This window comes from Puma concolor, chromosome D2 (genome assembly GCF_028749965.1).
Source record: "Puma concolor isolate L17-30 chromosome D2, mPumCon1.1.hap2, whole genome shotgun sequence".
NCBI lineage: Eukaryota > Metazoa > Chordata > Mammalia > Carnivora > Felidae > Puma > Puma concolor.
The window spans coordinates 33,407,076-33,432,797 of NC_141677.1; the positions used below are offsets into that span (position 1 = coordinate 33,407,076).

Sequence of the window (25,722 nt, forward strand, 5' to 3'; positions counted from 1 at the left end):
CCGAGGCACATGGCTAGCTGATGGTCAGCGTTTTCTCATTAAGCCCTCTCGATACTTCAGAATCCCTCTCAACGTACACTTGGAAGTCATGCCAACAGATCAGAATTATGAAACAGAAGGAAACCTCTGCCCCCCCGGCCCGCGCAAGCTCGGGGCATCACGTCGCTGTTCAGACGATCCCATCGAGCCCAGGCAGAGCCGCTAGGAACTAGACCCGGCAGAAAGCTGGAGGGGCCCCTGTGAGGGGCCCAAAGAATAGGATGCTGGCATCCTGGCTCAGCCCATCGCCCTGCGGCTACGCTTCAGCTGTCAGCTCCGCAACCGGGCCCGAAGGACAGGCCGTTACTGGACCCCCGCCCTTTTGGAACTCGGAATCGTGAGGGAGACACAGCATCCATGCAGGAAAGACAGGCCAACAGTGCCGAGCAGGGCGCAGTGAATGCCCAGTGAAAGGGCGAGGTGGCCAGGGCTCCCAGGGGGTTGGGACACGACGCGAAGCTGGGCTCTGAGTGCCCGCTGCTTCGGAGGCCTTTGCGCCCGGCATCCTGGCTGGCAACCCCTCTCCCTTTCCGCCCATTGCTGTGTCCCCAGAGTTGCCCGAGCAATCATCCCAGCCCCCAACACAGTGAGACCAGCCTTGGAGTGCTTCAGCTGACACCCAGGAGGGGCCCCTCCAGGAGGCAGTGCCCAGGCTGGGGAGGGGCAGGCCAACCCGACCTCTGCAGGCCCCGGCCCGGCTCCGCGCTCCTGAGGCCCTCAGCGCAGAGCACTTCCTGAAGCAGCCACCAGGGCAGGTGTCTCTAGGGGCACCACCCACCCCCAGGCAAGCAAGGAGGCCTACCCAGCCCCAAGACATGCCTCCCCTCGCTGGCAGGGAGGACGCCACAGGGCCTTTGGGGGTGGAGCGTGTGGTCATGGATGCAGATGGAGCTTGGAGCTCAGAGTAAATTTCACTGAAAACAGGAAACCACGAAGCTGAGATGTGCTCACTTGTAAGGGTCCGGAGAAGTAGAGCTGGAGGCCGTGCGGGAGGAAACTGGGGAGGAAGTGTGGTGGCTTTCTGCTTGGGGCCTCCTCTCTCCCGCCACATAGCAGCAGCCAGGCTTGGGGTCTGATAGCCAAATTCTTAGAAATTATATGTGCCTGGACGTCAGAAGCGGGGGGCTGGGCCAGACTGGCCTCCGCCCTGGGGCAGGAGCACTTGCAGAGCTGGGGGACAGGGAGTCTGGTCTGTAGGCTTATCCTTCAATCCTGGGGGCAGCCCTGCTCTGCCTTGAGCAGGTGTCACCCTGCCCATCCCTGCCGCGTGGGCCCCCACAAGCTGTAAGAACAGCACCCTCCTTCTGTGACAACTGGCACTGAGGGTCCCTGGCAGCCGATGGACTAGAAGAGGGACCCCACCCCCCCACCAAAGACAAAGCAGGAGCTAGGATTTTGAGGTTCTGGCCACTGGAGGTGTCCCTGCGGTCTCGAGGCCCATGCCCAGCATCGCAGGACACCCACACTGGCCCATGTCCTTGGGCGTGACCGGAGAGTTTGGGAGCAGTGCAGTGCATCCGGGGGGTTCCTGGTTCTACCCGCAGGCCTGGGGGCTCGCTGCTGCTGGAGAGCCTAGAGCTGCTCCTTTGTTCCACCCCCAACTCTTGTCTCCCCCGCCCCAGGCGATCCAGCGGGTTCTGAGTCCTGGCTCTCAGTACCCAGGCCCAGCTCGGCAGAGCCGCTCTCGGCTGCCGAGGGATGAAGGCCTTCCTCAGTGCAGTGCCCGGGCCCCCACGCGGCCCAAACTCGCCCCTTCCCCCCGGTGGGTCCCCCTCCCTGTTTCCACCCCAGAGTCTACAGAGGCCCCCCGCTCCTCTCCATGTTTTAAAACCCTTTAATCGAAATTCCACAAAGGATTCCCTTGTATGTGTGTATAAAACAAATCCAGGGCATATGCCCTGAAGCAGGAGACAGAGCAGAGGGTCCAGAGCAGAGTTGCCACAAACCCTCCCGTGTACATGCCCACCTGACAGGGCCACTCTGCAGCGAAGACTCAGCAGATTAAATGGGACGGAACACTGAAGACCGGGGTGGGTGGAGGAGGGCTCCCCGGGCCTCAGGCACCCCTACCTAGAAGCAGCGCAGGGATTAAAACCCAGCTCTTACAGTCCGTTCACCGGGTTTGCACGTGTTGCCCGTGTAGTTAATAGGACTCCCTCTTCACACTCAAGAGTGTCACAGTTGGGACAATACAGTATGGGGTCACCTTCTGTAGTGAGCACACTGAGCACTAGAGCGGGGAGGGAGGATGGGAGGTGGAGCGTCTCCACTCACCTTCCCAGCAGGCTCCACCTGCTCCCCCTCCCCACCCCCTACAGTGGGTATTGCAACCTCCTGCCTGGCCTCCGTTACCCAAGATGCCAGTTAGCCCATAGTGGCCACCATGCCACCATGTGCACTTCCTGTTTCAGGGACCCCGGTCAATGAACTCTGGGAACCAGAGGGCAGGCAAGGGGAGCCCAGATTTGCTGAACCCGTTGACAGCTGTTGGGGGAGGCTGCTGGGAGCAGGCAGCGGGGGAAGGCTCCCATGGCCCGGACGCAGGCAGGCCCAGCCCCAGAGACCCGTGGTTACAAAGAGGGAGTCTGACAGATGAGCAGAGGCGAGATCACCACGGCAGGGAGGAGTCTTTCCACGTCTTGTCCTGTATCTCGCGCCTGGCAGGATGGCACTGGGTCGGGGAGAGTTCCGCCCAGTGCCCATCGTGTCCCCTCTGTGTTGTCAGGTCCCAAAGACTCCTGTCCCAGGGGAGGAAGCTGCCACAGAGCTGAAAAATTCTTGGGCTTCTAGGATGTAGGCCTTTTGGCATTTGCAGCTGGTGAATCTCGGGTCTCTGGGTGGGATCCCGGCACCCCACCATCCTTGAGACAGGGACTGAGGGATCCAACACCTTCTCCCTGCTGCCGTGTAGCACCCAGAGGAGTTGAGAGTCTGGCCATCAGAGGTATCTCAAAGAGTCTGGGCTCAGAGCAGGAGGGAGGGAACCAGGGCCAAGGCTAAGGGACCACTCAGAGGGCCGGCTTGACCTCAAATGCGCCTGCCCCAGGCCCAGCCACGATCGCCCACTGGCCCCAGCTGGCCTAGATGGCCTCAGAGGTCGGAGAGTCAGGCACGGTGTCTGCAAAAGAATGAAGCAGAATGAATGAGGGGCTCCTCTCTCCTCCATCCTCTAATCCCACACCATGAGACTGGGAGGGGAGTAAGGCTGGTGCCCTGCAGGCCATGGGGAGGTCATGACCTTGCGGGCCATACTGCCCCAAGGGTTGAGAAGCACTCACCGAGGGTTGGGAAGAAGACATCCCCAGGGCCTGGTGGAGACACAGGAGTGCAGGGCTCGGAGAGCAGGTGCCGGCCAGACTCCGAAGGCTGCCTCTGAGCCATGTAGGACAGTGGAGGCCTGGGCTTGGCCTCTGGCATCCCGTGGGAAGACGGAGAGACCTCAAAGCCAGGGTTTTCGATTCCTTGAGGGTTGTTGCTAGAAAATCAGAGCTGAATCAGTCAGTTGTACTACCTGGGTTTTGGCCCCCTGCCCTCCTGCCTGTACCCCTCCTCCACTTCCTTACCCTCACCTGCCTTCGCACCCCAGGCCTCAGCACCCTCTTCCGGCAGGAAGGGAGGGTCCAGGGCCACAGAGAAAAGGCCATGGGCTGCACTCTCCCATCTTCTCTGAGCCGAGGGCATCTGATCCCAACTCTACCCTATTATTTGACCATCTGCCCCGGGCGTAGCCGGGAACCCGAGGGTCAGAGACACTTTCAGGACATTCAGGAATCTGGGGACAGGTTTCTCTTTGGTCAGTAGAGTTAATGGCATTAAGATTGAATGTCCCCACGGCTTGTCTTAAGCTGAAAGGAGGAGTTCCCTTTCCTTCTTCGTGACTGGGAATAGGACAGCCGCTAAAGACATCCAGGTGTGCTGTCCTCCTTTGCATGTTTCAGTGTCTGTCCCCAGTTCAGCTGCTCTCCCTCCTCCCCCACCCTGGCCAGTTGACAGGGAGGCCCAAAGGTGGGTGCCTGGCTCATCCAGGCAGCGTCAAGAGCTCGGCCTGCTGGGTGAGGGGTGGCAGGGAGAACAGCCAACCAGCACAGATGTGTTGGCCTCAGTAGCAGGTGCTCTTGTAAATACTGTGCTACATGGCTATACGGGGACCCTGCTGCACAGCTGTCCTTCCTGTCAGCTGACCCAGGGCCCAGGGAGGACCGGGAAGGCCATGTCTGTGTTCTGAGCCCTGTCACGGTACAACCAGTTATCAGGGAGGAGAAGGGAAAGGATCCTATGAAGGGGGAAGTCGGTCCTGGTTAAAAGTTACCCCTCTCCCTTCTACATTAATTCCAGCCACGGTTTGGGTATAGACGTTGCCCTACAGAGCCACAGGCCTGCGGAGAGGCAAGAAGAGAGAGAGCCTGCCGAGCTTTGAGTCGGGGCCCAAGCAGCTGCAGGAAGGTTTCTCAGGAAGGTCTCCATGGGCCTTACCTGTCCATCCGCACCAGCTCCTGGGCACCTAGGGACACACAGACAGACAAGGCCGTCACAAAGGAAAGGCTTCCCTAGACAACATCCCTGCCCCCCACTGACAGATGCCCTTCGAGGAACTGGTGCAAGACCAGGCCGGGCCACGGTCAGCCCTGGATCCCACTTGTGTTTGCTCTGGGGGCCCGTACTCTGGTGTTTATCCTGCAAGCGAGGCCTCAAGGAGCCGTGCGTTTTAACCAGTGATAGATGAAACTGGGGCTGCATTTCACAAGTATAAAGGACAGCATTTGTCACGAGGAGGCCAAAGGCAGCCAATGCTTTCTCCTATGGCTCGATTAGGGGTCGTGAGACCTTCTGGATTTAAGTATCAACCAAAGGCCTGACTCCTGAATTGGCTGTTTCCTGTTTGGACTTTTGCCACGCTCTGGTCCTTCACCACGATTTGCTGAGTGGGAGTGGTGTAAGGTCAGTTCCGAACTGGAGGGTTCCTGATCCTCTCTGGCCCGTCCTCCGTGTTACCCGTAGGTGGCCTTAGAGGTGACATCTCTTAGAGGAAGCTTGGGGGCCCGAGACCCCATCACTTCTCAGACATCCTGCCACTTTCTGCTCTTCCTCCAAAGCTATTGCCACCCCGCCCCACTCTTGGGATTCCCCACCCCGACACTGGCCACCAACCAGATACAGTGGCCCCAACTTCCCTCTTCCTCGCAGCTCCGATACGCTTCTCATTTGTAAGAGCTTTACCATGACCACTGTGGGGAAACATGGGCCGGGGGGGGGGGGTGGGGGGTGGCTCCACGGAACACACAGGGAAGTTGCACAAAGGTTCCTAAAATCTCGGCTCTCGGAATCGTGGCTGCTGTCTACCAAATGTGTGCGCAGGTGCCCAGCGTTCCCTGGGCTCGTCCTCTCCACCCTTTGGGGGAGGGATTTCTGGCCCCACGTTAGAGCTGGGGGACCCAGGCTCCATCTGACACTGGCTCGATTTCCACACCCATCAGCCTCCGCAGCAAGCTGCTGACCTCAGTGCTCCCAGCCCTTTCTCTGTGGCTCCCTGAGTGTGGCTCACTCCTGAGCACGCCCTGCCCACAGCGACCGCAGGCTCCCTGTCTCCTCCCTGACCTGCGACCCCACCCCCTCACCCCCCCCCCCCCCCCCCCCGCCTCCGCCCCGGGCGCTTAGCCTCTGCTTTGTGGCCCAACCCCTGGCATCTCCCGGTGACTTCTGTTCCCATGGCTCCAGCAGCAGCGCTTCTCCAGAGTCTAGATGCAGAAATCACCCCAGTCCTCGGCGTCCGGTCCACCTGCCCCATCCCGGTCCTTCCTCTGGGGAGCCCTCAGCTCGGACTCAAGGCGTCCCGGCACACGGAATAGGAGATACTAGGGGCCAACCCCAGGCTTCCCTCGCGTCCTCAGGATACCCCTACGGTGTTCGGGCCTGGGGCCTGCACCCAGCCAATGCCCAGAATTTGTTTTCCCGTTCCCTGATGGAGGCAGCGTTGTGGTCTGAACTAAGGGGGACAGAAAGCACCTCTTTATCTGGGAGCTGGGCGTGTCTCCCTCCTCGTCCATTCCCCGCCTCCGTGAAAACGCTGCACGGGTGAGCACAGGCTCACTGGCAGCCCCACGGTGATTGCTTGGGCCCCCGGGTTCTTCTTTCTGCTACAACCCCCTTACCTGCCCCCTACCCACCCCCACCCTGGGGTACTTCTGGAGGTAGGCCATAGTGGCGTTTGCGAGAAGAATATGCGAGTAAGGGAAAGGTGGTCACAGCCCCTGAGTGAGCCACTGCGGGGCTCCGGGTGACAGAGGTCTCAAGGTATTACAGTCCAGCCAGAGGAAATCAGGTGTGAGCCAAAGCCACCTGGTGGCGGAGCAGCCCCGCTCAGCTCCCTCCTGCAGCCGAGCAGAGGAGAAGAGGTGGGGGAGGTGATGCAAGGGCCAGGGCAGAGGACTCTCCAGCCTCCTGCTCCTGGAGGACTCAGACTAGCCCAGGTTCATGGGTGGGGTCAGAGGAAGGGCAAGGGGCACTGTCACCACAGAGGAGGGTGAAATGGTGTTTGCGGCCGTGACTTGAAGCCTGGCTCCACTGCTTACTCACTGTGAGGTTCCCTAAGCAAGTTACTGAACCTCCCTGTGCCTCAGTTTGCTCCGTGGCAAGGGAGGAACAATTGCGGGACCAAGTCCTCGCGTTGCGATGAGGAATAAGCGAGAGAAGGTATATAACAACCTTGGCGTGGCACCCAGCACAGCGACGCTTCCAGGTAGGGGTTGGTGGCCAGGACGCTCGTGCTGGTGAGCATTTTGATGATAGGGTGGGATTATAGTCTCTGGAAAAAGCATGAGCTGAAGCTCTGGGTTTGAGTCCCCGCTCTGCCGCTTGTTAACTTGCATAACATTTGGTTAATTATCTAACCCTGCTGAGCTCAGGTGTCCCAGCTATAAGCTGAAAGAACTGAACTATTATCTCCGAGATCCCTTTCAGTTCTGATCATCCAAAGGTCATCTTTGTCCCGACAATTGCTCCGCTAGTTGCAAAACAAGCCTACCCAGACTTTAAAGCAGGTCCCCAGAGGATCGCCAAGGGGCAGCATTTTTATAAACCCACTTGAACTACTCCATGTGGTCATTCACTCATTCAGCAGATATTTTGTGAGTGCCCAGCCAGCACCGTAGGGGGCTGGTGGGCCCTCGGGCCCCCCAAATGGCACACCTGGGTCCCCTCCTCTCTGTACCACTGAGCCCATCTCCTTGCAGGGCCTATAGCAGCTGCCATCTCCGGAACAGAGAGGAAATGTGCCTGCCTCTTTGCTAATCCCAGAGGCAGGGCTGGGGGCTGGGGCCGACCACTCATACAGTCACCCATCCCAGGTAGGCAGGGATACTCACGGCGGTTGGAGGCCACCTGCCTTTGCTTGTAGACCAGGAGCAGGATGAGGGGAAGGCAGAGAATGCCCACGATGCAAGCGCCTGTAGCCACAGCAGCAGCCGTGATGCCTGTAAAGGCAGAGAGACGGCCAAGGTGAGGCCCCGTTCCCCCTGTTCCTCCTGAAGGGAAACTGAGGCCCAGCGAAGGAAGGTCAGGCCGCAGGGGGACCCAGCTTTACCCAGGCCGCACAGCCAGACCCTCAGTGACCTGCAGAGGCACAGGAGGCCCGGGGATCCCCTTTCAAAGAGAGCCCCATGCGTCCTTCCCAAGTGGGCTTAGGGCGCACAGAAATGAGACCACGGGCTTACAGTGGAGGCAGCTCCAGGGAAGAGAGAAAAGGGTTTTCATCCCAGCCCCTTGGGGACAGTTCAGCTGCCCTGGGCCACAGGTTGTTCCCCGTAAAGGGAAAGCAGGCCCTTCACAGACCCCATGCCATGAAGTTCAAGGTCAAAAGGAACCCAAGTGCTGTAAAACTTTTGGAGGTAGAAAGCAGTAATGGTCGCACAACATCGTAAGCATAATTAATGCCATGCTTAACAGTGGTTAAAATGGCGAATTTTATGTTCTCTATGTTGTACCACAATAAAAACAAACAAACAAAAGCCCCACTCAGCCTGAGAGACCCCTCAGCTCTAGACACAGCTTCCAGAAGTGATCTCGCACATGAAAGTCACAGGGGAAACTTGGGTGAGAACTGGAAAAATGTGAATCCTTGATCTGACATTTAAAATTGTTTAACTTCCTAAATTACAAATAAAGAAAAAAAACCTGTAAGTTAAAATATATTCAGAAGTTCCCTCCTCTTCCTCCCCCCAGGTCCCCTGCAAAGACACAGTCACTGTCCATGCTTTTCTTGCGTGTAGCCTAAATTTGCTCCTTGCGTGACTGCATGTATGTGTGTGTGTGTGTGTGTGTGTGTGTGTATATATATATATATATATATATATATATATATATATGCTTTTCATGACAATCGCTTTCCCCACTGAGCATGGCTTGGACATCTCTGTATCACACAGAGATCTACCTCGTTCTGCCTAGGGCTTTATCACAGGGCTCACCCCAGAATTTATTGCAACAGTCCCCTATGGGTAGCTATGTAGATTACTTCCATTTTTCAACATAGCTAATAACGTAACAGCGAACTCCTCGTGTCCGCATCTTCGCTCACTTGGGCAAGTACCTCTGTACATAAACTCCCAGCAGTGAAAATGCTGAGCCAAAGGGTAGGCGCGTTTTCTTTTAGGGTATTGCCTAATTGCCCTCCACAAAGGCTGTACCGCTTCACGATCCCACCAACAGCGTGAGAGGCTTGACTTATTTCTGCCCATCTGCTGACTCCAGAGGTTCAGCTGGGAACAGACATGCCCTCAAAACCACAACCAGCGTAAATGCATTTTTTTTTTCCTGATTTTAGCCCTTCCCAAAATATGGGCTGGGATACCCTGTCACGGTGTCCACTTGGCCCCGGGAGCTTTGGGAAGGTGGACGGCTGTTGTCTCAGTGTTGCCTCTGCACTATTTATTTGGGAATAAAGGCTGTTTTTATCTCATTGTATTGCTAAATAACCTGATGGTGTAAATAAGCTTTCTGGGGGTTTGTTCATCCCACGGAAGAGAACAAACTGTTTACAGGCATTTTAGACATACCCACTGGTACAGGAACAGTGGCTATGCTAATTACAAACCGAGTTCAACTTCACATTAAAGCGGGTTCCCTGCAGATCTTGGCAAGGCTGCATTTTGATGTGGACTGTTGCAAGTAGACACATTCTACAATTTAGACGTTTGAGGATTTCTAGCCCCCCAGGCACAGGATCTTCTTGAGGGCACTGAGAAGCGAGTTACAAAGCGCTCTTTTTCTAGGTACCAGAGCAGGTGTCCAGACTGGTACTAAGCCACATTCGGTGAGGTGAGTCAGGTGCTCACTCATGGTGGCTCCCTGTCCGTGGCCTGACTCCTGTCCACAGGCAGAGATCCCCCGCTGGGGCCACTCCAGGGGATCAGGGTTTGGTTTCTTTGCAACCTGGGCTAAGAGTCGAGGCCAGGACAGGAAGGCACGGGTCTGGGGACAGCTGTGTGGGCCCAACTGTCCTCCAAAGCTGAGGGCTCTTCTGCAGAGCCCCAGCTCTCCATCCCTCCCGCCAAGCATGGCCAGTACCTGGGCAGGAGAGGAGGGAGCCCTGCTTGGTAGCCATCCAGAGCCTGGCTCATGGGGAAGGTGATCAGGCACTGGCAGGGACAGCTGCCAGGCCAGCTCTGAGACTTGTGCCAGACCTTTACATAGCATGCTGCGATGGGAGCCCCAACCCCCAACCTGCTCAGCAGTGCCTCCTTGTCTAGAGCCTGCTGGTACCCTGTGGGTGGGTAGGGAGGTATGAGAGGGGAGGAGGGAGTCCGGTCAGGCTGCCCGGTTCCCCCAGGAGGGGGCTGGACAAAAGCAAACCAAACATCCTGCTGTGCAGGGGGACAGGGAGGTGGCTTTGTGGGGAGATATAGGCTGCCCAGTGCCCCCGCTTCCCTGGGCTCAGTGAAAAACCATACAGCCACTCAGCAATTCAGGGTTCCTTGGGGACCAACTGCCTCAGCCTCTCTCCCCTCCTGTTGCCCCCACCCCCGACCTCAGACTGATGTGGGCTTTCAGAGGATTTCCTAACCAGCTACCCCCACACTTTCCAAAAAGAACATTAGGAGACAGGGCAGCAGATAGATCAGGAAAACTCAGAGCTGCCCAGGGTGGAAGCATCCTTAGCAGATCAGGTACTAAGGTTGGCCGTGGGACACCTGTCTTAGAGCGAGCAGGGACTAGGGTCTTTCCAAAGGTAGGCAGCACAGAGGGCAGTACCCAGTGGCCAGCCCTGAGGCCCACCCAAGCACGTGGGTCACCAGGCAAATGTTTCTAAACCATCAGGAAACATGGGGCGCCTGGGTGGCTCAGTCGGTCAAGCATCTGACTTTGGCTCGGGTCATGATCTCACGGTTTGTGAGTTCGAGCCCCGCATCGGGCTCTGTGCTGACCGCTCAGAGCCTGGAGCCTGCTTCAGATTCTGTATCTGCCTCTCTCTCTTGCCCCTCCCCTGCTTGCTCTCTCGCAAAAATAAATAAACATTAAAAAATAGAGAGTTTATGTAAAATCTGGACTTCTAACTGTGCTTGAAAATGGAGTGGCTCTGGCAGCCCCAGGCCCCCTCCATGCATGCAGCATTTGGAACTGCGCTTACAGGCTGGCAGCTGGGTGCCCACCACAGTCTCCACCCCTCCCTACTGTCTGACTCACCAGGTCCCCGGCTCAAGGGGCGTTTGAGTTTTTGATCCCTGATTCAGCCTCTTGGGTAACACTGATTGCCTCCCTGTTTGTAGGAAAAGGACACCCTCGCTCCCATTTCTGAGTGGACACATGACACCTAGAGAAAGGGAGGGCTGTCCAAACCCTCCGCACCGCACCCAAAAGCACAGCTGGGTTTCTTTGCATCTGACCCCATGCCACCTTAGCGGCAACACTCCGCCAGTTATAGTCTCCAGACCTCCAGAACCAAGAGTGTGGAAAGGGATCGGAAAGGGACTTGCAGAGGCCATCAAAGCCACCCCCCTGCTCTCAACAGCTAGGACAGAAGTAAACACATCCCTCTGGCCCTGGGGGGGCCAGGTCACTGTGGACAGCAGCTCAGGGAGGCAGGGGCCAGAGCGAAGCCACACATCCCTGTGAATTGGAGAGTCAGCCAAATGTCAAAACCTGAGAGCAGAGGAGCCCAGCCCTGACCCACGCCCGACCATCAAGTTCAAGGCTCTGCCTCACCCTTGGGTTCTTGCCAGCCAGACACCTAGGGTTTCCCAGGTGACTTCTGTTTCCTTAATTCCCACAGCTCCTTCTCTAGAGTCTAGGTCAAGAGAAATGAGCCAAACCTCTGCTCCCTCTCTATTTTGTACCTGGTTTCTTCGTTGTCCCCACTGGCATCTCTTGTCTGTGTCCCCAGGACTTCAATTCATACAACTAATTTCCAGAGAATTGGTACTGACAGAGGGTAGGACGGCCTGGACCCCAGGCAGGGTTTGCGCACTGAGAATCAGGCGCTCTGGCTGAGGGACTGGGAGCAATCCCTTCACCTGTCTGAAGCTCAGTTTCACCATCGGTGAACCGCGGGCAGTGGCAGAGGTGACGGTCCCTAAGGGAGCTCTGGGGGCTCCTGGAGGAAGAAGCGGGACTGGAGGGTTGCTCAGAGTGGAAGGAGCAATGGGGAAGTAGAGACTCGTGGGTCCGGCCAGGTGAGGCTCGCCCCGTCCAGTATGCTCGTGCGCACGGTCGTCCGCCCTCGCTGGGGAGCTGCCAGTGGAGGAAGTGAGGACAGCAGTGGCTCAGTGCCGAGGCGACACATAAGGGCTGCGGTGCGCGGGGAGAGGGGCTTGAACCAAAGAGTTCCTTAGTTCGATGTGGGTCTGGCTCAGACCGAAATGTGTGTTTTAATTTAATTCCTGGCTAAACTGTCGGTTCAAAAAAGAGCAGTGTGAGTAGAAAGTCACCACGACCCTTGAGGCGGGCTTTGGCGATGTCTCCCCTTTGCCTGCTGTCTCGAAGCTGCTGGGCGTTCTTTCCTGGCCTCTGGGAGCCCCCACATCCCTTACAGCAGTGCCCCCTTCCTCCACAGGGTACCCCTCTGGGCAAACAACCAGGGGGCTGACTGCCACCCACTGCCTTACGCATCCCTCCAGCGGGGGAGAAGGTGGAGTGACCACAGCCCAGCTGTGCTTCCCTGGGCATCTGTTTCCATGCTTCTAAAGCGAAGATGGTGCTGCCTACTTCAGAGGGTTCTTATCAGAATCCGCTGCGATACTGGTACTTGAAAGGACTTAGCACGGTGCCTGGCACGTAGTAAGGGCTCTAGGAAAGGTGGATCTCTTCCCCTTCTGGAGCCTCTCCGTCCGCCCTCCCCCATGCAAAGAACGAGGAAGTTTTAAGTAGGTGCAAGCCAAGAGGAACCCCACAGCCCTGTCATTGTCCCGGGTGGCGGAGGGCTGGTGGGCAGGAGAGGCACACACTGAAAACAGCCTGTGGCACCAGCACCTGTCATGGGAGGCACTTGGCCAAAGGTCACTGCCAGGGCACACCCCACCCAGGGCTTTGAGCCTTGGAAGGGGAATATAAGTCCCTTCTGGGAACTACAGCCACCTGGCTTCAATGAAGGGGAAAGCAGAAGGGAGGGGCAACAGAAAAGGAGGAAGGATGGGGGGGGGGGGTCCCGTGGGCTTGGGGTGATGAGGTCAGAGTTTGGAACGGGCCCTGGGTCCGAGATGAGGACAGAGGAGAACAGAGGACCCAGAAGGGCCAAAAGAGTGGTCCCTTACTTTCACTCTCCCTGGGGGAAGGTGGGTACAAGATGCACTGGGGTGAAGCTTCTTTGTCTGCAGGAACAAAGAGAAGGGTTGGTTAGGTGGGCTTGAGGCCAGGGAGGCTTGTCCCAGCCAGCGCGTGCACACACACACACACACACACACACACACACACACACGCACACACACACTCCCCAGCTCACACCCCCGGTCCCATCCCATGACCACCATGTTGTCACGAGCATTGGCATCCCAGCCTACGTTTGTACACCTCCTCTCGTTACACAGAATGACACACGCTGCTGTCCATCACGCCCCACCGACCAGAGATTTCCACACACTATGGCCACTCTGTCTCGCATACGTCCCCGGAGTGCCAGTGCCACCAATATACAGGATCACACACTCTCCGACACAAAATCACCCACGGTCGCACCATCACACGCACAGCAGCACGCCCCCAGAGTCACTCTGTCTTCCTCCCCGCTCGCCCTTCCGGAGGGGTGCACGCACCACCCCCCGCAATGACCGCACCCCACCCCACGCTGTCCCACAGAGGACGCCCTCACCTCTCTGCACCTGTAGCTCTATGGCACCGTGGACCCTCTGCTCCGAGTGGTGCTGCCTGATCTCCACCACCAGGCAGCAGTAGAGGCCGCTGTCCACTGGGGTCAGGTTAAACACGGTGATGGAGAAGTTGCCATGGTGGTCAGAGACGGATTGCAGCCCGTGGCGCTGGGCCAGATCCTGGCTGCTGTTGGCCTGGTGGCCGCTGTGGTGCAGGTGAAGGTCCTGGAATGTGAGGTTGCGGATGGGCCGGCGCTCCGAGCAGAGCTGCACTTGGCCCCGCGAGCTGCGGTACCACGTCTTGTAGTAGGTCACGTCGTGCCCCTTGGCCATGGGGCCCAAGATCCTGCAGGTGAGGGTGACGTTCTGGCCCTCGGGGCACACGTACAAGGAATACGGTGTGGCGACCTTGAAGGCCGCCACCAGACCTGTTCAGAGAGACAAGAGACTGTACCTTCTGAGCCGGCACCACTCCCAGTTCCCCCAGAGCGGGGAAGAACCTTGGCCTGGGGCTCCAAGCCCTGGGTAGGTGCCCGAGCCACAGGCCCCAACAAGTGAGTCCACCTCCCTGGGCCTCAGCTCCTTTATTAGCTCTTGAACCTGATTCCCTCCTGGGCTGTGTGGGAGGAGGAGCTTCTCCAGGTAAGGGACACCCCTGACCCCTGGAGAGCGGACGAGGTGTAGGAGAGCAGGCAGCACACTGGGCCCAGCCAGTGCGTCCTTCTCCTCCCGCCCCCACGGTAGGCACTGTGGCTCTGCTCACAACGGGCCTCCGGCACGTCCAGCCTGCGTGCCCAATGCTGTCGGGTGGAAGGCAGGATGAGGAGCACAAAGCCTGTGTGGGAATGGCGGCCCTTGACCACCCTTCTGGGGCCATTAGCACCTTTGGCCCTTCCCTCTCCCGGGGCTGGTCATGCCTTCCCACGTCCCCATCACAAGCACCAATGGAGCGCCTGTGTGTGAGGCCTGTGCCCGGTGCTACATCTCACCCGGATGCCGAGCACACGTGGCCTCCCCTTGGGAGCTCGTGACCTAGCTGGGTAGACTGGGCGTGCATTCCTGGCAAAGCCACCCCACAGGTTAAAGGGCAAACCAGTGCCAGCCTTCAGGGCACTTGGAGGAGGGACGATACAGCCGCCCCGAGGATGGTCAAGAGACTTCTGGAAGGAGGAAGCATCTTTGGGGTTGATGGACGGATAGGACTTTAGCAAGTAGAGAGGGTACCCTGGGCCGGGTGGTGAGGAAAAGCCCAGGGGTCTCGGGGACAGGGACAGGGAAATCATGAAAGGTCCCTTCATCCAGGTACCTATTGCCATCCAGTCTTCTTAGAAATATTTCCTAGTTCATTCTGTTTTCAATAAGCAAATGAAGCCATCCCCCGGTCCTCTTTACCCTACCCCATTCCCCCGGCATTTAACCATGTTGACTCCCATAAGCACTGGCCCCCAGAAGCAGAATGCTGGGGCTGCAGGCCCGGCTCCTTTAGCTGTGTGAGCCCCACCTTCCTCATGTGGTCATGAGAAAAACATTCGCTACTTCACGTGGTTGTGAGAAGCCTGAGCGAGGGAAAGAGAACACGACAATGTGAGCTCTAATGCCCTCTGCGGACATAGGGAGGATAGCTACAGTTATTATACATTAGCAATATCTGAATCTTAATCGGCATGTCAAGGGCTGTTTTAAGTCAGGCAGACAGGGAAGGAGAGTTTGGATATGTGTACGGAATCCAGACTGGAATGTCTCTTTCATTGCCATTGCCTGAATCAAGATAATGCCGCTTCCTCCTGCGGACACCCCCTTCCCTGCCTTTAGAGCCTGGGACCCACTAGCAGAATTGAAAGCCTTGCCCCATCAGGAGGAGGGCAGCCTGGTGTAGCTTTGGAATTGGACCAGCCTGCTCTGGAGTCTAGCAGCTGGGGTCACTTAGACTCTGAGCTTCAGACTCCTCACTAAGAGACAGAAATGAGAATTCTACCTGCCAGAGTTGAGGCAAGGGTAACAAATAATTTACATGAAGTGCCCTGTAGCACTTTGCCAGTAGTCGGTGCTTGCTATGTGGAAGCTAGGCAGCTCTCTAATTCGTCTTGGCAAGTCCAGAAACATTTCCTAGGAGTGAAAATAGTTCTGCAGAACAGAATGGAGAAGCCAGCTTCAAACACTCTTTCCCACTAAGATGTGAATGACTGATAACAGCTTGTGATCCAATCTTGGAGTACCTGCCCATTGAAAGCAGACTGTGGGGGGTTAGCAAAGCCATGGCCCCGAAGACTATGTCTGCAAGGTGGAGTTTTAGGCCCTGGAAAGTAAGGAGGACAGACGCACACTAGATGCTCCCACTCACTCCATACACATGTGAGAGGGAGTCCTGTCTGAGAGTCCCAGATTTATGGACAGTCTTGGCCAAGGTGAGCAGAGATTTCAAAACTTCCTGGCAAGATGCTGATCTCGTCCTCAGGCAGAAACGTAGAGGCCCCGGAGGGGAAAAGTGATTTGCCTGAAGTGAGGCAGAGGGTATAGACTCAGAATCTGGAGCGTGGGAAGCTTCAGGTAAAGCCCGATCTAGTTAGAACTAGCAGAAGAAAGAGCATGTCTCCTGCGCGATGCTACCTACTTATGGGCGTAAACAACCCTATGGAGGTAGGTGGTGGTGTTATTCCTCCTTCACTGAGGAGAAAACACGAGGCACAGCGATGTTAAATAATTCACTGAAGATCACAGCAAGTGACTTGACTCCCCCTCACAGGCCTGTGTGGTGGCTGTCACCACAGAACTATGTGTGCCAGTAAATGGAGGTGGGGAGTAGCTAAGCAGGGGACCCTCCCAGGCACTCCGAAGAAAAAAAACCCACTCAAAGAGCAGACCAAGGAGTTGCCTGCCCTGCGCTCCCCCTCTCTCCAGCAGGCCCCAGCTGGGCACCTCCTCCCAGCACCTCTCCCAGCTAGCACCCCATCTTCCCTGTTCCCGACCCCACCCCCACCCCCGAGAACCCAAGGCCGGGAGCCAGATCCAGATCCAGCAGCATTCGCCAAGAGCACACACACCTTGCAGGCTGTGGGCAGAGCTGGCTCAGCAGAGGCCGGGGCCGGGCGCGTCTGGGGTGGCTGCAGGGGGCCAGGCGGACTAGAGGTAGAGACAGAAGCAGGAAGTGGCATACAGAGCTGAGACACATTGGACTGGGGGCTGTGGAGTGGACAGAGGTGTAGATGGGGTGGGGCTGAGATGTGGGCAAAAGCTGGAGGTAGCTTGTCGGGGGGAGGGGGGGGGACGGTGGAGCAGGGTGGGAGCAAGCACCAAGGCCTCCAGGGGGGACACCAGCCGGGGTGGGGGGGTGGGTTGCGGCCAGAAGGGCATCACGCTCCGGCTCTCAGGGTCCAAGCAATGCTGTCAATGAGCACCGAATTGCCTGGACAGCACTGGGGAGAGATTTTCAACACTGGAAGCAATTTCCTTGAAAACCCACAGTGGGGCAGAGAATTGTTGAGACCGGCGGGGGGGGGGTGGGGAGGAGGAGGGGAGGGGGGGTTGTGGTACATTGCTCAATTCCCAACACCCGACACTCCCCAGAGGACCTCTTCCCCTTTTAGAAAAAGGAGAAGCTGCAGGGGATTCAGATTTGGGGGGTGGGGGACAGTCTTCAATTTCAGCAAAAAGACCAGAGAGCAGTGGGCTAAGCGTTCACGGGATCTTGTCCTGGGGGCGGCAGGGGATAGGTGGGAAGCATCCGTTTGTTGTGTCTAAGACTCAAGCTGGCCTGTCCCTGGGAGGATGCTCAAAGGCACAGAGTCGGGGAAAATAATGCACACATCCATGCCATCCACAACTGCACGTGCACATGTGTTATCGGGGAGATATATATATATAGCACAGCTGGATTTATAATTATTTGGCAGGAGGATGTTGCTTATTGTCAGGAGCAGAGCCTTTTGGACACCTGGGTCATTGTCAAAGCCTGGGGCGAGTGGGTGGGGAGGAAAGCCCCTGGCTCCAGGGTGGCCGGGAGCATATGAGACAGGAAAACAGCCCTGGCCCCGAGCCTGCGCCCAGGCAGGAACCATCCAGTCATGGTGCTGCTGGCCCACCCCGGTCCCCACCTGTCACTGGGTTAAGGAGGCAGAAGCGCCTAGAGGAAGATTGCTAGGAACCTGGAAAATTCCAGGTCTCAGGACTAAAACCTTGGTCTGACAGATCCCTGGGCCCCAGGCCCCACTTAGCCCTGTCCTTGCTGTATGCCCTTGGGCAGGTCCCACTTTCCTTGGTGCCTCCCTCTCTTCATCTCAAGAGACTCCCATGTTCCTAGCCCTTTCCAGCTCTTTCAGAGAGTCGTCCAGACTTTCAGTCTGTGGCCAGAGAAAAGGGCTGTGTTTCCTTAGGGCAGAGGAACAGGGCAAGAAATGGGCCACTTCTTACGTATCAGGACTTGCTTAGTACTTTATACCCATGTCACTTAGTTCTCATAATACACCCTGATGAGGGTATTATCAACCCACTTTAAAAGTGAGGAAACAGGGGCACTTGGGTGGCTCGGTCGGTTGAGCCTCCGACTTCAGCGCAGCCTGTGAGTTCAAGGCCCCCATCGGGCTCGCTGCCGTCAGCCTGTCAGCACAGGCTCTGTCCCCCTCCCCCTGCCCCTCCCCGGCCTGCACTCTCCCAAACATAAATATTTTTGTAAAAAAGAACAAAAAACAGTAAAGGTGAGGGAACAGACTCAGAGAAGTCAGGTGACTTCACCAGGACCACCCAACCGTGTGTGGCGAGGCTGAGAGCCACGCCTCCGACACATTGCTGCAGGAAGGAAGAGCCCCCCCACCCCCTGCCCCTGAAGCAGGTAGCTTCATTCTCCAGCTGCTCAGATGACCTACTCATCTTCCACCCAGTCAGCCTTGCTCTGCTGCCTCAGACCTAAACTGAAAACATCATTCCGTCATTCCACAAATATTTACCGAGGTCCTAACATGAGCCAGGCCCAAGGCAAGAGAGGCCGCGGGGGTGCAGAGTTTCGTAAGGGATGTCCGCTCAGAATTTAGGCTTGCTTCTGCCACTTTCTAGCTGTGGGAACCTCAGCCTCTTGTAGAAGCTTCTGTTCCAGTCCAGGGGAGAAGGGCTTCATCTCGGGATGCTAGTTTTTGTGACCTCACCTCTTTCCATCCAGCAGGCACCTCGTGAAACCCTGTGGGTGTGCACGGGATGGGTGTGAGTGTGGGTGTGGGTGTGGGCAGGCCTGTGTATTTTTCCTGACGGGGCATGAGTTTAGCCTACGGTTGCCAAGGCGACGCCCCAGCCTCTGGAGGTGGGTCCCCAGCTTGATTAGTCAGGCCTGGGAAGCCCAACCCAAACAGCTGAACTCTGTCCAGTTGCTGTGACGGGTTGTAAGTAAACAGTCACTGATCTTCTGCTGTGGCTGGCTGTGTGCTAGGCGCAGAAGGCCAGGTCCCCACCCTCAGAAGGAGCACCAGACAGACTGGTCTCCAGTTCCCTGCCAGGCCCTGTTCCCCAGGACCGTCCTTGGAGGGTGTAGGGAAAGGCTCGGTTCCGTGTTCATCAAGCTGCGGAGCACAGAGGGAAACAGAGTCGAGGACCAGTCAGGACTGAGTCTGCCAGTGCTTAGTTAGAGGAAGTGCCCCCGGTGCGGGGGGCTGAGCTAGCAGGTCGGCCCGTGAGGTCTGTGGCCAGCAAGGACAAAGGGCATCTCAGATGTGTTTATTGATACCTGCCCCCGCAGGAAGTGTCCATTCACATCAGACCAAGGAGTCTGGGAAGGGGAAGCCAGGCTCTATTGGAGGAAGCAGCACTTCCAGCACCTTGGGAAAGCATCCATGCATCCGGGGCTGGAGGCTCTTGGCCAGCACGCCTCCCTGGAGAGGGCCCGGGCGGCTGGCCAGACGCCCTGCCAGTGGATGCTTCTCTGGATGCCTCCTTCCCAGACTCCCCCAGGCCCTCCCTGAGGATGACTGTGTACGGCCCAGAATACCAGCTTGAGCCAGCTTCCCCCAAGAGCCTGTGCTATGAAGACTCTCTAAGGTCCAGGTTCCGGTCTTTGGGGGCCCTGTCCTCACTGCAGGCGGCTCCGTGGTGGTCGAGGTAGCCCGGGACTGACCAGACGCCCCATCTCCTTCCTGTAGAGGGAGAGGTGGCCTGGCCGGTGAGGGCTCAGCTTGCTCTCCCTCCCTCTCCCCGTCCCTGCTGTTGTTATCGGGATGGCTAATTGGCCTCAACGTAAGAGAGGACCCAGCTGGAGCTCCTGTATTTGTTTGGACACTGTCTTTATTTGAGGAAGGCAACAGGGGCTGGGAGAACTGGGGGCTGGAAAAGGCCCAAAGAAGCCCTCCGACCGTGCCCCGACCTCTTAGGATGGGAAATACTGTTCTCTTTCTTTTCCTCTGGGGGAACTGAACTGCCCCCTGCCACCAGCTAACACTCCTCACAGTGGTGAGTTTGCTTCTGCGGTGAAGGGGAGGGGACAACAGCAACTATAACACAGTTTTACTTTTAGTTTTGTGGCGTAACATTGAATCACATAGGGAGAAGGTTATCCTCCTCCCCCACCTTTTTTTTTTTTTTTTTTTTTTTAAACAAGGGACAGCGGTTTCGGGCTCAGAGCCTCCCCCGGACGATAGTTTCCGACTAGAATTTAATACTCCTATTTAGTGTTCTTATTAGGTACTCGTGTGATTTTGTTCTATTTACGGCAAGCGATACTGGCTTTCCATTGGTGGCAGTGATAGAAAGTTTCCTTTTCAAATCTATTGACTCAAGGAAAAGAATGAGTTGATTGGAGGGGGAAAAAATAAGTACATGCGATTGTCGGATGCTGCAGAAATCCCAAAGGTAATGAGCAGATGACGGAAGCTCGGGAAACACCACCATGGAACTACCCTTCAGAAGGGGGTGGGCAGCCTCACTGAAACCACGGCACCCAGGCTGCCCGTGTCTCAGGGAAAGAGACTGGTCCCACAGTGAATGGAAGAGGCAGGACTTGAACCCAGGTCCCCATGGGAAATAGCATCCCATGTAGAACATTCAAAGGACTGGGCTTGCTTGGGCAGAAGCACAGCAAGTTCATTACTGAATGATGGATGGGCACGACAGCCACTGTCTTTCTCTCTGGGGACAGTCAGCCACAGTAAATAGGCTAATTGCAAAGATCAGTTGCAAGATCCCAGTGAGACAGGCAAACCCCGAGCTGGTCTTGCCTTGAAGCTGCAAATTCCCCATCTCTAGAGAACACCTTTAAGAGAATCTACCGGTACCTCCACGGACATTTCACGCTTTAAACACTTAGAGGTGCCGACAGGTGGCTGGACCGGTGCATCCTTCAGACCTCCAGGATCCTTAGAGTCCAGTCCTAGTGAAATCGGTCAACGCCCTCCCACACCCTGGGCTCTCTACTGGCTCTGTAGGCAGCAGGGAACGTAGACGGAGAGCCAGTGGCATGCGGCCTCGGAAAGCCAAGAAACAGCTTAATGCTCCCCAGGTGCCGGGTGCTGTGCCGAGCTTGTGCACTGACCCTTCACAGCAGCCCTCTGAGGGAGGTGCTGCCATCGTCCCATGTTAGAGATGAAGGAACTTGCTCAGAGATACCGAGTAACTGGCCCAAAGTCACAGCAGTCAATGGCCACCGTGGGATTTGGACCTAGTTCTGGCTGACTCCCGAGGCCAGACTGTTAAGGGACGGGGCTGTATGGGAAGCATGCAAGGCACACAACTTCGGGTCCCTTGCTTCACCATCCCCATGCGGGGTGGCACGCAGCCCATGGCACGCGGCACGGCCAATCCCAGGTTCACCCCGTCCAGGTGAAGCCAGACTGCTCCTGGATGAATAGCTGACCTAAAACGGGGGGCCTCAGGCTCAGTATGTGGGGCTCAGTGCTGGTTGAAGGGGTCGCTGCCAATAGGCCGGATGGGTACCCAGGAGCCCTCCCTTCTTTCCTTCCCTTGATCTACTAGGGTGAAGACCCATATATATATGTATAGAGGGAGGTGGCCTCTTTCAGCTTCCCAGCTGTTCCTCCCACTTGGGCCGCCCTCTCCCAGGAAGGTCAGGCCCCAGCAGGGAACCTTTGCCCTGCTTGGGGGAGGAAACAGGAACAGCTGGCCCAGCTCGGGAAGGGACTCCCTGGTATTGTTGGCTGTCCCCAATATTGGGTAGATGCCCCCTTGTGCCCAATGGCCGGCCTCAAGAGCCACCTCGGGGCCTCTGGACAGAAGGTAGAGGATTTCCTAAGAGCTGACCTTTGCTGTGTCAGAGGCTTGCGCCACTGGGTTACTCAACAAGACCCTGCAGTCCCGTTTCCCACGAAGGGGAAGAAGGGGTCTCCCCTCCCTGGCCTCGGTGCACTTCCCTGTGCTAGTCCCAGAGTCTGGGCCTCCTGGACTAGCCTATAAGGACATGGTGAGGACAAGAGCTTCCTCAGGTCCTAGGAGTGCCCGTAAGGGAGGAAGGGTCTCTGCCACCCTTAGGGTCTGCCGGGTCCTAGCTCTTCCCTCCACCCACCTCACCCTGAGTCGGGTCCAGGTAAGGGGCATCTTCAATTCTTACTGGGCTTCTGAGCAGCCTGCTCTCCACCCCCATTGTCCTCGGTGCCGACCCAACCCCGGGAGCTTACAAAGAAGGCCTACGCCAGCCACCCCCCTCTCGCCTTCCCAGACGTGGAGGCTTTGACGTTGAGCAAATCCTGCCCAAAGCAACCCAGCACCTCAGCAGGCCAGGGAGTAGGTCTTTCCAACTCACAGACCCTTCTGACCGTGCCTGCGACCAAGCCCTCCGTCTGTTCACACCCGTGTTGCACAGCGTACTGGGTAGTGTGAATATTCACGACCGTGCCCATATTACCGTTAAGACTACTGAGGCCCAGGGTAGTTCAAAGCTAAGAGAATGCTTCTGACCCCTTTTAGGGGAAAGCTGCTTAGAGCCCTAATCACTGCCGTGAGCTGGGCCCAGGGAGCGATGGCCCTTTGGGGTGCCAAGCTGAGTACCAGAACCACTAGGGGAGAAGGCTTCTGGCTATGTAGACAATATGGAGCCAGGGGTGCTGAGCCTTTCTGCTACCGGCTACTCTGCCGGGTGGGCCCCTATGCCTTGTTCTCTAGAACTCAGTTTCCCAAACTGGGGCTGCTAAACAGAGAGCAGCCGCGGGGCAGGGGTGAGAAAACAGAAGGGCCTCTTGAGGTCACTTGAGGCGAAAGGGGCGGGGCAAGTGCTCTCTGGGGGGTGTGGTGCTGGCCTTCCTGCCTGCCACCATGCCCTGCTCCTTCTGGAAGCCACGTCCTGCCATGCAGTGTGGCCTTGGTGCCGAGACCGCCACCGCCATCCTGGAAGTATCCAGGCCAGGGCTGGGCAGCTCTGTGGGGAGGGGTGTGGGCTCCCTCCTCCTTATCAGAGGCCAGCCTCCAAATGCTGAGATAACACACTGCCTACAGGCACGCAGTTCGTTTGGGAGGTACATTCCAGGTCCTCTAGACTCCCTCCTCTCCTTCCTCCCCTGTGCTCCTCCTCCTTTCTCCTTCTGACACACCCACTGGGTCCCTGTGCCAAGTGCCCCACCTTCTTCCAGCCTCCCTGACTCCCTGCATGACTCAAGCTTTCCCTGGGCCTTCCCCATAAAGTGTAGTTCACAGGCTGCTTGCTGGCCCCCTCTTCCCTTGAAATCCAGCCACTCCGGCGCTGGGCAGGCAGGAGCCAGGGGCCAGGCTGTGGGTACCCCGACCTCTGCCCTACCCCCAGGAGCCCCAGCCAAGATTCCACTTGGACTTGTGACAGTCTGGACTTCGGAAGAAGAAAGTGGTGCCGCCCTGGTGTGGGGCTTCTGAGGAAACTGAGACCAAAAAGATGTCATAAGTTATCCCAGGACCCAGAACGGGCTCACGGGTGAGCTGGGGAAATACCCCCACATTCTCCCCAGTGCCCCCACATCAGTCCCTGAGCTGCAGCTTAGCCAGATGCCAGGAATCAGCTGACTCTTCAACTCTCAGCAACCAGACCCTCAGGATAAGGACCCGATGGGCACCCACATCGGGGTGTGGACCAGTGCCCCCCAAGGGTCAACCAGGAGTGTCACCAGGGAACAGGGCGCAGAGAGTACCACACCCCCTGTGCCCAGTGAGATCCTGGAGCCCTGAGGCTGGAGGGGCAGGGAGAGACCACAGGAGTCAGAAGCCAGTGGCAGCCACTAGAAAATGCTGGGGCTGTCCCCACCGTTTTTGTCTCCTGCCCTACAGCAGCTGCTCCTGCCCGGGGGCTCTCTGGGCAGGGAAGGGTCAGGCGAGAAGCAGTTCGGGCAGCTGTCAGAACGTGCAGATGTACCCAGCCAGAACACTTGGCAGGGAGCTGCTGGCCCCTGCCCAGCAGTCCCAGCAGGTAGGAGACGCGCAGGCTGAGGGGGGGGGCGCCCCCCAGCTGCCTGCGACCCCTTCCCCCACCCCTTGTTCTCCCGGGGCACTTCCCCAGTGCCCAGGCTCCTGCCGACCTTACCTCGGGAGGCAGCCAGGAAGAGAGTGAGGAGCACAGGCCCCCAACGCCGGCCACCGGCCTCCGGGACTAGGGGGACGCCCATGTCGCCGTCGGGCGGCGGCGTCTGGAGCCCCGGGGGCCGGAGCGGGACCGCGGGCGTGCAGGGGGGCTCCTGCTGCTCCGGGAGCGGCGGGACACGGCCAGCCGAGAAACCTCCGGTCGAGTGAGTGCCGAGAGAGTGAGCGCCCTGGGCGCCCGAGAGCGAGAGCCGCTGCTCCAGGGCCCACCCCGCCTCCCCCGCAGCGCCCCCGGGGGGCCGTGGGGGGAACTGCCTCCTCGCCGAGGGCCCCGCGGGAGGGGCTTCCCCTCTGACTCACAGGGCACCGGGCCCTGTAGGTAGGGGAGGCAGCCCGCGTCCCAGGGTCAGCTGCACTTGACTGCCAGTGTTAAAGTCTCTTCTCCTCTCTCCCCTTCCCCTCTGGAGAGGATGGGTATTGTCGCACAGCCTGAGAAGCGCTACCTCTTAGCAGCCTGCCTAATCATCATAGGTTGTGTCTGACCTCCCCCAGCGGCCTTTGTCCCCAGTACCCTCTAGCCCAGCTCAGGGCCTGGTGTGAGAAAGAAAGAAAGAGAGAGAGAGAGAGAGAGAGCAGAGAAGAGAAAGAAGAAAAGGAGAGGAGAGAAAGAGAGAGGGAAAGGAAGGAAGGAAGCAAAGAAAAAGAAAAAAGAAAGCTAGCTTTTGTAAAGGGCTAGGCAAGTTGGAGCACGCTTGACTGTAGATTCCAGAACCTGCAGTACCCTTGCGGATGCATACAGGTGCGTGCACACACGCTCACACACGCACGCACGCACGCAGATGAGGCACAGGTGCAGGAGCACACGACAGGCTTGGCACGTCCTCACGGGTGCATGTGTGCGTGCCTCTCGTAGCGTGTCCTATAGCAAATCGTCGCGGCTCCTCTCCCACCAGGCCCCGGCAACCCTCTCCACTCTGCACCCGCTCTCACTCCCTGTACCCCAGGCATCCACAGGACAGTCGTGCCCTCCGCCTCTAGTCCTCCGCTCTTGCACCCCCAGCCAGCGCTGGCGCCTCTGGTGGTGTCTCCCTCCTCCCCTCTCCCTCAGGGCTCCACTCAAGTTGTTGCCCTTCACGAAGCGTCCTGAGCTCCCCGGCGGGCACCCCTCCAGGCCTCACTGCCTACACCCCTTTCAGCGATCACGCCTCAGTTGCCAACCAGCTGATCCGCACCCGGGCTGATCCGCCCTCCCGAGCTAGACTGTGAGCTGTGGGGGACTAGGGCCTCCATTGTACCCCAGCCTTGCTGAAGCTTCCAGGGGCTTGGCTGAGCCATGAGGTGTCTTGAGCTCACGCAACCCCCCGGCCGAAGGTCAGAGCACAGCCAGAGTCCATCTGGGTTGGGAATCAGAGTAGAGGAACTGGAAAGTAGCCAGGAATTCTGGGTGCCCCGTGGGTGTCCCGATCCTAGTCAGAGGCTCTCTGGGAGCTCTGTCCTCACTCCTGGAAGGCAGGCATCATGCTTTTACTGCTACGTGATACTGCCATGGCCCAGGCCCCCCCTGAGATGGGAGCCCCAGAGACTGCCAGGACAGAATGGGGGCCTTTATCGTGATCCTGACCTTGTGACCCCACTTGGGGAGACAGCCCAGGGCCTTTCCTGCTGGCAGAGTATGAGTTCTTCCACCCACAGCGGGTAGAAAGTCGATTGAAATCAGGTAGATCCAGGGGCGCCTGGGTGGCGCAGTCGGTTAAGCGTCCGACTTCAGCCAGGTCACGATCTCGCGGTCCGTGAGTTCGAGCCCCGCATCGGGCTCTGGGCTGATGGCTCAGAGCCTGGAGCCTGTTTCCGATTCTGTGTCTCCCTCTCTCTCTGCCCCTCCCCCATTCATGCTCTGTCTCTCTCTGTCCCAAAAATAAATAAAAAC

The 25,722-nt window shown here is 57.7% G+C and overlaps 2 protein-coding genes across 11 annotated transcripts in view; one reads left to right on the forward strand and one right to left on the reverse strand.

The window, feature by feature from the left end:
* The window catches only part of CDH23 (cadherin related 23), a 418,091-nt gene that overhangs the window by 353,284 nt on the left and 39,085 nt on the right, over positions 1–25,722 (forward strand). The window contains exon 1 of one of the 8 annotated variants that reach the window (XM_086679921.1): positions 22,920–23,685. The exons of 6 other annotated variants lie outside the window; for them this stretch is intronic. In XM_086679921.1, coding sequence (XP_086536047.1) covers positions 23,626–23,685 — 60 coding nt within the window. In that variant the 5' untranslated portion in view covers positions 22,920–23,625. Of the gene's footprint in view, positions 1–22,919; positions 23,686–25,722 lie in introns of those variants that run through there. One more of the 8 variants, XM_086679922.1, reaches the window with a different exon arrangement.
* On the reverse strand, positions 1,856–24,081 carry VSIR (V-set immunoregulatory receptor). 3 transcript variants are annotated; one of them, XM_086679927.1, is made up of 7 exons: positions 23,800–24,081; positions 13,334–13,759; positions 12,780–12,836; positions 7,401–7,508; positions 4,513–4,540; positions 3,318–3,528; positions 1,856–3,157 (listed from the first exon to the last, which is right to left on the reverse strand). In XM_086679927.1, the coding sequence occupies exons 1-7, from the start codon at positions 23,879–23,881 to the stop codon at positions 2,978–2,980; spliced, it is 1,092 nt and encodes a 363-aa protein (XP_086536053.1). In that variant the 5' UTR covers positions 23,882–24,081; the 3' UTR covers positions 1,856–2,977. The 3 variants fall into 3 exon arrangements, with proteins under 3 accessions (XP_086536053.1, XP_086536054.1, XP_086536051.1); XM_086679928.1 differs by having other exon boundaries at positions 3,318–3,514; positions 23,800–24,078; XM_086679925.1 differs by lacking the exon at positions 23,800–24,081 and adding an exon at positions 18,272–18,409.

Coding starts and splice junctions, on each gene's coding strand:
- VSIR (XM_086679927.1), bottom strand. CDS start 23,881: ATGGGCGTCCCCCTAGTCCCGGAGGCCGGTGGCCGGCGTTGGGGGCCT. Junction 13,760..23,799: donor CTTCCTGGCTGCCTCCCGAG/GTAAGGTCGGCA, acceptor CTCTCTGAACAG/GTCTGGTGGCGGCCTTCAAG. Junction 4,541..7,400: donor GCAGGTGGCCTCCAACCGCC/GTGAGTATCCCT, acceptor GTGTGTCCCTAG/GTGCCCAGGAGCTGGTGCGG.